At 40.5% G+C, this 13,587-nt stretch overlaps 1 protein-coding gene across 2 annotated transcripts in view; it reads right to left on the bottom strand.

Annotated features, from left to right (window-relative positions):
- Positions 1 to 2,210: 2,210 nt before the first annotated feature.
- PRRX1 (paired related homeobox 1) overlaps positions 2,211 to 13,587 on the bottom strand; it is a 73,556-nt gene continuing 62,179 nt past the window's right edge. The window contains exons 4-5 of one of the 2 annotated variants that reach the window (XM_021682643.2): positions 11,462 to 11,533; positions 5,496 to 5,575 (exon numbers count right to left, since the gene is read on the bottom strand). In XM_021682643.2, coding sequence (XP_021538318.1) covers positions 11,479 to 11,533 — 55 coding nt within the window. In that variant the 3' untranslated portion in view covers positions 5,496 to 5,575; positions 11,462 to 11,478. Of the gene's footprint in view, positions 5,576 to 11,461; positions 11,534 to 13,587 lie in introns of both variants that reach the window. The other variant, XM_021682642.2, reaches the window with a different exon arrangement.

Below are 13,587 nucleotides of genomic sequence, written 5' to 3' on the forward strand. Positions count from 1 at the left end.
TCAGTGGGCAACCTTAGTGGGTTTTAAATAAAATCCCTTGTGATTTGAACCAGTTAGTAGGTCTCTGCCACTTGTAGCTAAAAGAATCCTTATTAAACTTTCAATGCCGACGTGTCTCAAGCAAGTGCTCTATAAGCCAATGCTTCCATTTCCATTTTTTTTTATAGCACTCATTCTTACCATGACTTGTCAAAATGTGCCTTCTTCCTCCAGCACTGTAGTAAACTATACTCGAGAAAATCATGCGTCCAATGGCCTTTCCTACATCCCGGATTAAGCTGGTCTGCTCTCAGTATTTGAGTATACTAAACATTCCCTTCTCTTTGAAGACTCCTCTTTTCTTAACTCTGGGATAACAAACAACCTGATCCTCCTATTTCTCAAACAGTTCCTTGTAAATTGCCTTCTGTAGCTCTCACCTCTAAGTGTAGATGTTCTACAAAGTCTAATCTTCCTCCCTGGGCTGAAAACTACAGTTGACCCTCTGAACAACATGGGGTGAGGGGCACTGTCCCCAGTGCAGTCAAAAATCCATGTAAAACTTTCAACTGCCCCAAAACTTAACTACTAATACCTACTCTTGACCAGAAGCCAGAAGTCAACCTGCATAGTTCAAAAATTTGTTGTTCAAGGGTCCACTACACTTCCGATGGAAGCACAAGATGCTCTCTCCTCTCGAAGAACTCATTCATTTTTGTACCTCAAGGTACCACCTCCTTAAAGATGAATCCCAAAGTTCTTTTTTTTTAAAGATTTTGTTTATTTATTTGACACAGAGAGAGAGACAGCGAGAGAGGGAACACAAGCAAGGGGAGTGTGAGAGGGAGAAGCAGGCTTCCCGCTGAGCAAGGAGCCTGATGCGGGGCTCTATCCCAGGACCCTGGCAGACGCTTAACGACTGAGCCACCCCGGCGCCCTGAATCCCAAAGTTCTATCTCCATTTTTTACTTTGGTTTCAAGCCAAGCTTTCAGATCTTAACTTACATTTGTTTTCAAATTCAGTTAACACACCTAAAACTGCTTTTACTGTCTTTTGTCACTGGGTCTCCCCTGTTTCTGTTGATTTTTGTCAGTTTTGCCTGTGATTCATTTTCCTAGTTCCCAGGTTTCAAACCAGTGTTATCTTAGACTCTATTCTCTTTTTCCTGCCATAAAGTTTTGTTAATTCTTTCCTTGCAAGATGTTTCTTATTCAACCTTTGCCTTTTGTCCCCTTTCTAACTGCTCTTGTGCTTCTAGTTTCAGTTCTCCTCTGGCTTATCTTCATTCTTTTACCATAATAATCCTGCTAAAGTAGTATTTTTTGCATGACCTCTTTTTTTTTTCCTTGCTTAATAACTTTCAATGGATTTCTATGGCCTGAGCAAAATTCCAAACTCTTTTGTCCTGACACACCATACTCTGCAAGATGAAGGCTCAATCTCCAGTGTTTTCTTCCACGAGGCTTCAAAATAAACCCTCCATTCCATCTGGGCCCATATTGCCATGGTCCCGGAACATAAATTCCTCCTTTCTGTGTCCCCACCTTCATCCCTTTTCCACTCTCTGACTTGAAGGCAGCACCCCCTCTCCTCCCAGTCCCAGCTGATTAAACAGTCCCAGTTCTTCCGCAAAACCCTCTCCCACTTCAGCTCAGTGTTTCTTTCTTCCTCTTCTGGACTCCTGTCCACTCAATTTGTTTGACACATTCATTTATTGTCTTGAACTGTTGCATACATTGTTTCATCATAGAGTTCCCTTTTAAATCAGATCTTAATCTGTATGAAAACAGAACCCATGTCTCCCAATTTGGTTTTCTATGCCCGCCCCCTCCCCCGCCACCATTACCACACACCCAGCGCTAAACACAATAGGTACTTGAATTTTACTCTATTTCTTTATTCTAAAATAAAAGCCTGTGCTTTATATTTTGTCTGTTTTGTCATATACAGCTGATGTTGTGGATTCTAAAGAAGTGGGTAAAAAATAACTAAGTTCTCATAAAAGTTTCACTTTACCCATTTTACCAATAAATGCTCCCTCTCCCTCACACCATTGTCTTTGCTTTTGAGGTATAGATTATTTTCATCTTTAGGCAATACTATCACACTCCAATAAAAGTTCTATTCACAAATCCCTCTTACCTTCACTCTTTCCTGCATGTACCCTTAGGTCCTAGCAGATCTATTTTTGAAGTTCAAAGAGAAAAGAATCAGCAGACTCAAATGTATATAACAAAAGACTGCATAGTAGTATCCTTCTTTTTATTGAAAAGGAATCATTTCTATTCTAGCGCAAACAATGTATATTTTACATCATAAAGCAAGATATAATTTACATATTTCATTTCTTACGAGATCTTTATACCCTACGTGTCATTCCCTTTTTTATTCAATCACCTCTTCTGGTTTGACTTAACCTGCCAAGTATCCTACAAATCAGCATCTTGTTTGGGGAAGGACTGGGGACACAGACAGATAGTTTGCATGTATTCATCTGCATCTGGGTATAATGATGGTGAGGAACAGGGGGTATGCCTTGGAACTTTGTTGGCCTGAGGTCCTCTGTTGAGACCTGGCTTGGAAGCCAAAAGGCTACTCCTCTAAATCATATATCAAACTTCTACTTTAAAAAAAAATCAATAATAAATGAACAATACTGAGTGCTTGTCTCATGTGTATACTTTTTGATCAGGTGCTTAGATAATAAATGTTTGTGGTGTTGATTCACTAGCAATGAAAATTTCTATGGCTGACCAGCGCTGGCTACTCTCTTGCTTCCCAGGCATTGATGGTAAAACTGCCCAGTTTCACATAGTGTTTGGGTTTGGGGTTCAGGCTTTTCTGTTCACCCCTGAAAACGGATGTCAGGGTGCAAGCTTCAAATGACTGTTTCACATGACCTTCTATTCCTTTCTTCCCTCTTCAAAAATTCCCCTTTCCTAGCAGCATCTCGTCATGTATGATTTCTGTTCCTTGCACTATAACCCAAACTCACTTTTAGCTATTCTCCCCAAAGTCTAAACTCCAAAAGTTGGCCAATTTCTTGGATCGCACTCATTTCACAAAGAACGTTTTCATCTGTTAGACTACACTGTTCCTTTGAATCTTGATAGCCCACAGGAGCTAGTGGGACAAAAGAATTAGTCAAGGGACTCCTTAGGAAGCAAGTAATATGTGGTGTTCAGCCAGCCTACATGAAACATCAGTAAGAAATATTTTAATAGTATGCTAAAAGAAGAGGAAATCAGTGGATGAAAGCAAAATGCGTAAGGTGGGCTTTCTTCTTGTTATTAAAAGAAGTACAGATTCAACATTTAAAATACATTTTCAGACTGGTGGCTGTTTGGCTGAAAAAATACCACCATTAGTTCAACTTGATAGGCCAAGAGGGTAACAAATGTGCTGAAAGTGCATCTTAAACTCAATAGTCCATGCCTGTCACTCAGAGTTGGCATATTTGGCCAAAACCAATCTAAAGCTTTTTAATTACTGATAACTAAAGTTATTAGAACCAACCTGGTCAGGATAAAAATATGTCAAAAATATGTCTGTTCTGTGTATCTTAAATTATTCTTTGGTCAAGTGATGTGATTTTTGAGAGGTCTGTAAATATAAACCTATTTCTCATTTCCAAATACAAGGCTATAAGTATTTACAGCAAGGTAGCATTTCCTTGCTAGAAAACAAGGCTTCCAGGTACCGTAACCTTCCATTAACATTGTCTACTTTTATAGTCCCTTTCCTCCCATGGCTACAAAGTGCTGCACAAACAGAGAATACAGGAAAGAATGAAGGAGCAAATGAATAGAGCCTCACAACACCCCTGTGAGGTAGGTAAGTATTGTTAAACCCCTTTTACAAAAAGGTAAACTGAGGCACAGCATGGTGGTGTGGTTTGGTCTAGTCCACCTGACAAGTTATAAAAGCACAGCTGGAGACAAAAAGAAAGAAACAAAGACAGGTCAGTCCCAGCTCACAGCCCTAGGCACTAAACTTTATTTCAAAATATTAGTAAAAGACTAGCCCACAGTTGCCTTTTAAATTTTTGGAATTTAGACAAGACTTTAAGGATTCCATTTAAACACACGTCTTTCAGATTCCTGTTGAGTGGAGAAGGGGCAGATGACGACATGGCTTTCACTCCTCTAAATGTAATTCCCATGATGTATTGGGATATATTCCCATTCCACCAGAGCTCAGCCTCCAAACTCAAGAACATTTTTATAGCCTCAAATAGGTTCTAATTTATTTAAAGCCCAAATGTGAAAATGAGACCTGTTCTTAAACAAATGCCCTATCAATCGCTCTCTGGCCTTAATGAGAATTTTATGTTGAGAAAGAAAGGAAACAAGATCCTTAAAAACATCTCATCACTGGAGAGATTAAGGACAGTGGTGATGGTGTAAAATTGTTTTTTTTGTAGTGTTTGAGAAACTGCAAACTCAAGCTTGCAAGAATATTTTATATATATATATATATAAAATATATAAATATATACAGTATATATATAAGTGTGCATCTGACTATCCTTAAGGCACTAAAGAGATATAGGCCATGCCTTTCACAACTCAGTCTTTGTTTTCCTGAAGAAATGTCTCTCCCTCTCTCGAGTGTCAAGCTCGTGACAGCAAATCATTCAAAAACAACAAATATCTTTAACTTAAGATGGCTGATTGCTTGGATGGGGGTGAGGGGTGGTGGTGATGGTGATATTATCATCTACAGCTTAGAGCTTAAATCTATAGCTTATATGGAGAGCTTAGATCTACAGCTTAGAGCTTAGAATTAGCCAGACACAGCCAATCACATTGGATCAGACAAACCAGTGACCAGATGTTGTACATAATTGCTTTCTTAACAGTAGCTGATGGAAAAACCTTACCATGACTGACAGACACGGAGACAATGAGACAGGAAATCATATCTGGCACAGATTCTTCAGAAAGACTTTGGCTTTTCAGAAGTTCCTAGAGTTTCTATACAGAGAACTGGGAAGAAGGATAGGGCAAGGCACTGAGGTTCAAACAGGTCACTGAGGAGACGCTAGACAATGATTCTGACTATATATATGGTTTCTTTGGCTGCTGTAGTTTTTTTTTTTTTTTTTTTTTTTTTTTGTAAACCCATACGATCATGGGAGTGGGTGGGCTGAACCTAACTGAAGAAGCTTGGAGTATATTAAAGCAAAGCGCATGAGTAGAAGGAAAAACAAAATTAACACACGCAGAAACAAGTGGTGGTGGTATCTCAGAGGGAGGAGAAACATTGGTTAACTAATTTTCATTTTGCTCCTCTCCTGCTTTTCTCTGCCATGGTCCCAATATTTTAGTTCAGGTTTTTTGTTTGTTTGTTTGTTTTTATTTATTTTTTTCCAGCAGATGAAGAAATGACAGAGCAGGATAGGTGTCTTATGGTTTTTGATTTCTTCTTAGGCCTGTTTAATTATATTTTTTTCCTCAGTTGACTGTTGGCACCTGGTTCCTCTGTAAACTATATTCCTTGGCCTTCAGTCTCAGGTTGGCAATGCTGTTGGCCATGTTGATGCCCTGTGCAGGGCTATTGTTGGCACATGTGGCAGAGTAAGTAGCCATGGCGCTGTAGGGACAAAGGAGAGAGCGGGGAGAATAACAGACATTAGTTTCACAAAGCTGCAAGTCTGTGCCCCAGATGGATGCACCTCTCAGCACGGGGCAGGCGGGGCCAGGTGGGCTGGATGGATGACCTCTGAGGTCCCTTTCAGCCCCAGGTTTCCACCGGTCTAAGGCACTTGGAAAAGGATGGCAGTGTTCAGAAGGGCAGGGGAAAGGCAGGGGAGAGTGGAATAGGGCAGGGAGAGGTATTTGCCATGTTGGACATGGTGTGTGATAATTTATCTCTGGGGTGAGAGGAGAAAGCTGCTTATGTTGAATAGAAGGATATTTCATCGGCCGACCAACTGAAACAGTATTTAATCCCTCTCTCTGCCTCCATCACCAGCCTGTGGGAGCAGCGAGCAAGAGAAGCAGGCATTTGAAAAGGAAAGGGCATTTTGCCCTCTTCACTTTAAGTAGCTGACTTTAAATCTAACACATTTTAGGTCATCAGTGGATACCATGCTAAATAGCGTACTTGAGAACCAGGTGAGCAACCCATTCTTGATTCAATGGTTGGTAGCACTAAGTATGGCCAAATCCGGAGCTTCCTATCCCAACTGGCCTTGATTTTATAGCTTCTTCTCAAAGGACTTGCGTAGCTCAGGATGCCTTTTGGGTCGGTTATTTGGGAAATGTTTAAATCCCCTAGATAAACAAGCAAAGGCTCCAGCCAGTTTCAGGATTCCTGACCTCAGAGGTAACTGTTTCTCTTTGTCCTTATTCCTGAGAAAAACCTGAAGTTGATTCTCGTTGTCAGAGAGGGTAATTAAGACCTAGAAATGCAGCTGGACAGAAATGTGCATTTGGTGGTTTTCTGTTAATCGAATCCATGAATTTCTTTTAAGGGAAAAAGTAGTGGTCTCTTAGACTTGGAGGCAAGTTATTCATTACTATCTACTAAACAGTTAAAAGGGAACTCATTTTAATTAAATGAAAATGTTTCTAGTTGTTTCTAAGATTAGCAAAATCCCTTTCAACTGAGGCCTGAAATGAGATAGACTTATAAATAGAATGACACACGCTCCACTATTGCCCTGCATTCCAGTGCAATTTTACCGGCCACACAGGAGTTTGTGGTTCTGGGGATCAAGTGACAGACCAGAAAGACAAAAAACTAAAGCTACTCTACAAATAGAGAGACTGTGTCATGAATCCTTATTTGGGAGACCATATAGTCGAGACTTATAGTCAAGACTCACAATAGCCTATTTCAGCTCACTTACTAGCAATTAACCCAGGAAAATTAGGTTAATGAAATATAATTAGTCCCAGATCACTAGGTCTCTCCAGAAATACACATCCTTAATTTAAAATCCTTATAGCACTGGTGTGTGTGTGTGTGTGTGTGTGTGTGTGTTAAGGCAGAGGGAGGAAGACTCAGTAGGGTTCCAAAAGAATCCTACATTCTTCCATTTCATTTTTGCCTGGTTCACTCTTACCCTTTTCTGAGTAGATGCTCTTAACCATCTACACAAAGTTAGGTTCTCCTGGAGCACGCTGTAATTTCCCTTTTCGCACTTATTTCAATTCTTCAACTATAAGCTCATAGATCAGATACCACATCTGACCTCGTTCACCACTATATCCCCAGGTAGAGCTAACATCATATCTGGCACATATCTGACACTCAAGAAAGCTTTTAATGAATAGATAACTGAGAAATATCTAGTATGATTAAATGAATTCCTGCTCAATATCAATGATCTCTGTCATCCTGCTGTGAGTAATGATTTTTTAAAAATATTTTACCAGGGACACCTGGGTGGCTCATCAGTTAAGTGTCTGCCTTCGGCTCAGGTCATGATCTCAGAGTCCTGACTCAGGTCATGATCCCGGGATCCTGGGATCGAGCCCCATGTTGGGTTCCCTGCTCAGCAGGGAGTCTGCTTCTCCCTCTCCCTCTGCCCCTCCCCCCCCCTTGAGCTCTCACTCTCTCTCATCACTCTTTCTCTCAAATAAATAAATAAAATCTCTAAAAAATGTTTACCAATATGTTTTTATCTTTAGGAATTAGTCCTTCCTATTAATTTTGCTCTCTTAATAGAATGAGCAAAATCGAAGGGACAAGACAAAAGTAGGGGATGACTACATATTCTTGATCCATCAAAAATATCTTTTAATAGTAAAAAATGAACAAATATTAGTATAAGTTAGACTTATACAACAGACTATCACTTTTACCACTGTCTACCAAAAGGGCAGAAAGAATCCCCAGTTAAGATAGGTTTCAATTAGGAGTGACATAAATGATCAGAACAACCCAGGGACAAGTTTTTTGTTTGTTTGTTTTGTTTTTGGTTATATATGAAAAATTTTGATTTATTTTCAAAACCCATATACATATCCTCATTTAATTTCTATATGAATTACTTGCTTCCATTCAAGACACTACCAGAAATATATGCAAACCCGTAAATCCTACACTTAAGAAATTGCTAGGATATATTGAAACCTAAGGTTTCAGTGAAATCAAAGATGTAAGTAGTTAAGAAAAGAGACAGTTGGGTTTGGGAAATGTTCCTAAGTTATAGATCATGAAGTGAATCAAATCAGCCTTTCTCAACCAGTGACAGAATTAAATCCTGAAGATGGTACATAGTACCATTTAAAGTGCATAAGAGAGAAGCTGAAATGGTGAGTTATCTGTATTATTTGTTAAACACAGAATAAAATTGGATGGCTTCTGGAAACAGAAGGCTAAAACTATGAGAGAGCATAAAGAAAAAATTCTCTGATGGTAAATTGTAGATTGTCATGGAGTATTGCTCTTTCAGGTACTTGATCTAATTTTCTAAGGGATCCATTTTCCAGCCTTTGAGGCCCTAGGCAAGCAAAGTCTTAGTTAATAGAGATTCTCTCCTTTTTTGATGATCAAAGGTGTAGTCCATTTTCCATAGTAGACAAAGGGGACTTGAACCTTGCGGGATTATTTTTGTTTACTGAAGACGTTATCACTGTTTTCTAGAAATGTCTGCTATAGCTGTGACTTCAATATTATCTATTTTATCTATTTTACAGCCACTCATGCTATAGTTGCTTCACAGTTTACAAACTTCATCTGATATTTTAATCTTAAGACTTCATATGGTAGCACATCTCTTGGAAAGACTGAGATTCTCTAGAGAGAATGCAGGCCAGAAAATAATCCGTTTTCCATCTTCAAAACCAAATCAGTGCAAATTAGAGTTATACATTGCACAGGAAATTGGGTTTTCACTAGGACACTTTCCCTTAAAAGGAAGCCTGAGTTTCTAGAGTCAAGAAAGTACCCTTGTCCAATTGTACTGTGGTGTCATTAAAAGGACACCACTGCATTAGTGACACTGAGATAATGCCTCGTAGGTGGCCCTCAAGTTAGTGGGGCATGAAGATTAAAAAAGCAGCTGATATTAATGAATAAGTTTTGCAATTCCCTAGGAGCTTAATTTGCCCTTGATAAATGTTTAGGAAAGTTATAAACTTTCAAAAATGGATCCAACTTACTCCAGCGCATTGTGTAGCTCTAAGAAGTAGGATAAAAGAACAGAGCCAGTCTTAACTTCATAGCCTGTTAACCAATGTTTAGAATATATAACCCTGCAAGTAGAGACCATAGTGATATTTTGTGCACATACTAAAGAATTGCAAGTCTAGTTTCTCAACTTGCACTAAAAGAGCCATAGAGGAATGCAGTGGGCAGTCTGTTGACATACCAGGGACAAGCAAGACTTGTGACAGGTCAGAGAAGACAGAATTATTGAGTGGGTACTCTAGAGCAGCTTAGTCATGCTTTAAAAACAGCATGAAAAGTAAGTTGGAGAGGACTCGCTTCCCAGAGAGACAACAGATGCAAGAGAGCCTTGACTGGCTGCCAGTGTGAAAGATTTTTTGTGACCACCTGTTTTCCATGCCACCAAAACTTATAAAGGTCTATGTTAGGAAAAGAGAGAGAACCTTGAAACGTTTTCTAACAAGACGAAACCAAGGAGGGTTAATTAGCTGTTTTCGACCAATTTTATAGGACCATTCAAAATGTAAAGTGCCCACTCATTCCTACACAGGATCAAGCTTCCCCGGATCAGAAAGTGAGACAGAAACTAAGTGATTTGTATCGATTAAGCACATGATAATGCCAAGAGCCTGCTTACCAACACTGAGAGATCCTGCCCATTGGTCCTGCCTTCTAAGAACCACCTGCTCTTCTAACAGGACACAGACACGAGCTGAGTACAGGGACTGAGTTTACAGGATTTGGCGAAAGCATCATTTCTCTCAAGTTTTTAAGAATGTCAGTTCTTTGTGTCTGTGACCAAGAAACTGCATTGCCAAATAAAGTGCATTGAGGAACTGGAGATGAAAAAGAAATGCTTGTATTCCCATCTGTTGATTCAGCAGCTCTGCACCAGGACTTGTACAGAGCTGACAAATTTAAGTAAGCTTGAAATTTTTCCATCTCCTTATTTGGAGATTCCTAACAGATGAAGCTCAGCCACAGACAGCAGAATGCTAACCACGGCAGGGTTCGAGTTCCATTTGCACTGGGGACAAATCATTTTTGATCATTTCAACCTACCCCGAAAGGTTGTCGGGAGGAGGAACGTGTTCACAAGACTGCCAAACACCAAGGAAGCATGGAAAATTCTATATACGGTATGATTCTAAAGCCAGGAAACTTATGGGCATCTGCCCCTCTGCTGTCGAATCACCCGTAGTGTACGCCCCACAAATCACCAAACAATTGAGGAGCGCTGGGGGAAAAATAATGCCTGCCTCAGTTTTCAGCTCTTTGTTTTCTCTTTGGCCCTCTTGGACAAATGATGACAAGCTGTTGAAAATTCCCCCCCAAAGACAAATCTGTCAGCTCGAGAAGTCTGTGTGTCATCCTGAGATCCTAAGGTTTCACCAGCTTGGGATTTTTCCAAAGGCTGTAGAGCGTGAGGCTTTTGTGACTCTGTCTGTGATGTGTGGAGGTTGGAGACCATCTTTCTGCTTGTGCATTTGTCAGTGCGGGAACAGAGGTATACCTGCTTCATCTGAGACAACTCCACGCCAGCTTTCCTATGGAAATTTACTTCTAAAGAGAGACCCCATAAATCCTTTTGGAAGTGATCTTTTGTGATTTAAATAAGCATTTCTAACTTCTGTTTCTGAAATTCAGAAGTTGATTTTTTAAACGCGTATTTAGCTCTTAAAGCAGATCCAACGCGGACCATATTTCCTGCATGAGCCTTCAGTTTGCACTGCTCTTTCAGTGAGCCTCTGCCATATTCAACTTTTCTTTCTAGAAATGTTTTTATACACGGAGGCTTGTATCTTTCTCTTGTCTCAAGGACTTTTGTGTCTCTTTTTTGAAATGCACATGGACTACCTGGAATCAAGTGCCCCTGTGAGCTATGTAGTAGGGAAACATTGCTAGCTGACCTTAGATGCAAGGCTACATAAGAGCCTGATGATCCAACTGGCCTGGGGAGCAGCAGGTGCCAGGACAAGCACACAGTTCTCCCGACCCCTGCCCCATATCCTACGGTCACCGAATACTGAGTGTCAGTAGCATCAGCATCACAGGCAAGCAAGTTAGAGATGCAGACCCTGAGTCCTGCTCCAGACTTACAGAATGCGTCTGCATTGCAACCCGATCCCAGGTGATTCACACGCTCAGTAGTCTTGGAGGAGCCCTGCTCTAGGCTATCCGACTACCCTTAACTTTATGGACATATATGCCTGGAGCTCTGGTTTCCCATAGTATTCCCCACTTGAAGACTTCCCTAGGGGCATTGCTAAAACTGCAAGACCCACTTTCTTGAACACACTTCATTCCCACTTAAACCCTACCCCCAGCAGCCACCCTCTTCCCCCTCTGACAAGTTACCTTTTCAGTGTCTTCCGTTAGAATCCGTTATGAAGCCCCTCGTGTAAACAACATCTTGGGAGGGACGAGGATCTATTTTTGAAAGCGTGAAAGGGAGAAATGAGCCAAATGCGTTCAGCGGATGTCAGGCAGCACCGTGACCACGATCAAATGGGGGAGGAGGAGAAGGATGGGGAGGGGAGCCGTGGACAGGGACGGCTGGCCGCTCTCTTGCCTGTCACTAGTTTTCTTTGAAGCCCAGTCCTCCCTCTGGAACTGGCACTGCAGATCCAGGTCGTTCTCTAGCTCCCATAGGAGAGGATGTCTCTGGGGAGAGGCTTCTTGACTACTTAAAACCTAGAATAACCATTAAAAGTCTGGGATGTGGTTGATCGCTGCTCCCCAAGAGGCAAAGCACCACAATATTTGTTAGTCTTAATACCTCTGGTGCTGTGCGTGCCCTCCTTTGCCTACGGAAAACAGTTCTGAGCTAAGCAGTGGGCAAATGTGCCAAAACAAGCTTCCCTCCGCTGGCTATGGGTAGATAAAGACGACACCTGCTAGGACAGTACTGTCTGTGTTAGAGAACTCTTTGCGCCTCCTGGTGACTCAGTTGCCTGCCTGACACCATCATCTGTAACATGCTCAAGGGAACGGACGGGGCCATGTCGTGCTATAGATAGGGTGAACCATATGTCTCCTGTGACGCCTGTTGTTCTGGTGTCATTATTAATAGCACTCCCCTTTCACTCTCAAAAGTGTCCCAGCTTGGACGATAAATTATACAGCCACCACTCTGGGTATAAAAGACACCCAGAAAAAAATGTGTTGGCTCTATTCCATCCCATAATTCTGACCACATGCAAACAATTGCTTTGAGTCTTGGTTTCCTCCTCTCCTCTTTCAGGGGAGAGTTGTGGAAGTCAGCAAGGCGTCCTCTCTGGCAAAACTGTCTGCTCACTGTCCCTGGATTGCATGACCAAGCCACATCAGTCATCCCAAGGGGATGCTCACACACCCCAGAAGGTGGATCTTGGCCGCAGGCGTGCTTCACTGATCTGAGATAGACACTGAATCAAAAGGACATGTTTACACAGTTTCCTGGTCTTACCCTTTTTACTATGTCCAATGTAATGTAAGGCTTAATTTGAATGAAAATATGGTGATGTGGCCTAATATGCTGGACAGACACAGGGATCACGAGCACTGGGTCTTATTCTGCTGGCTGAAGGCTTAAACTTGAGCAAGTGTTCAGTTTCTTCTTTGGAACCAAAGCAAGGACAGAGCTAGCACACAGGAGCGTTCCAAGGATTAACCAAAAGAAATGCCTTTTAATGAATGTCACATGTGAGATAACTAACTTGACATAAATGTACCAACAGAAATAGCCAGTTAATTTTTAATAACACAAAAGGTCTATCATTTCCTTTGCTTTTCATCACTTGTTTCTCTTTTATGTTTCCTAAACAAGACATGTTTCCTACCAAGCTTCAAAATGTGAAACCATAATGTATTTTGGTTCTAAACATAGCAGAAAAATCTCTGAGTAACAGAATAGCTTTGCCGCTTTTAGAAATTAACCAAAATATGAACACTGCAGTCAACATTGGGTCAAAAACATTGATACTGATTAAATTACTATTTTAAACCATCATTCTTCTACTGCTATCTGGAGATTAATTTATTCTTCATACAGAATATGAACAATCAGATTCTATGCGATTTTTAATTTTTTTTACAAACTCAGTATCTAAGAGAAAAAAATCATATAAAGGTATACCTTGAAATGAGTAAAAAGCACTAGTTTATATGATTTTTAAATGAAAACAGCAGAATACAAAATATGTACACTAAGGCTACACTATATAAAATACTGAACTCTAACTGCAAAAATAACCAAACTAGTTATGTTAAGATGATGCAATTACGAATGTTTTTAAAAAATGTATCTAGTAAAATAAAATAGAACATTTCCAAAAAAGGCACACATAAATTGCATGTTAATAATTTCAGTTAGATGCCCATATACAAAATATGTATGATGTAGGCATTAGGGCTTGACCTTTCGTTGAGGTGCAGGCAATCTGATCCAATATTAATTTAGGGAGGATTTGAGCCCTACCCACGTAGGGTAGGTAGGTAGTGTA

Source organism: Neomonachus schauinslandi, chromosome 6, assembly GCF_002201575.2.
Source record: "Neomonachus schauinslandi chromosome 6, ASM220157v2, whole genome shotgun sequence".
Classification (NCBI taxonomy): domain Eukaryota; kingdom Metazoa; phylum Chordata; class Mammalia; order Carnivora; family Phocidae; genus Neomonachus; species Neomonachus schauinslandi.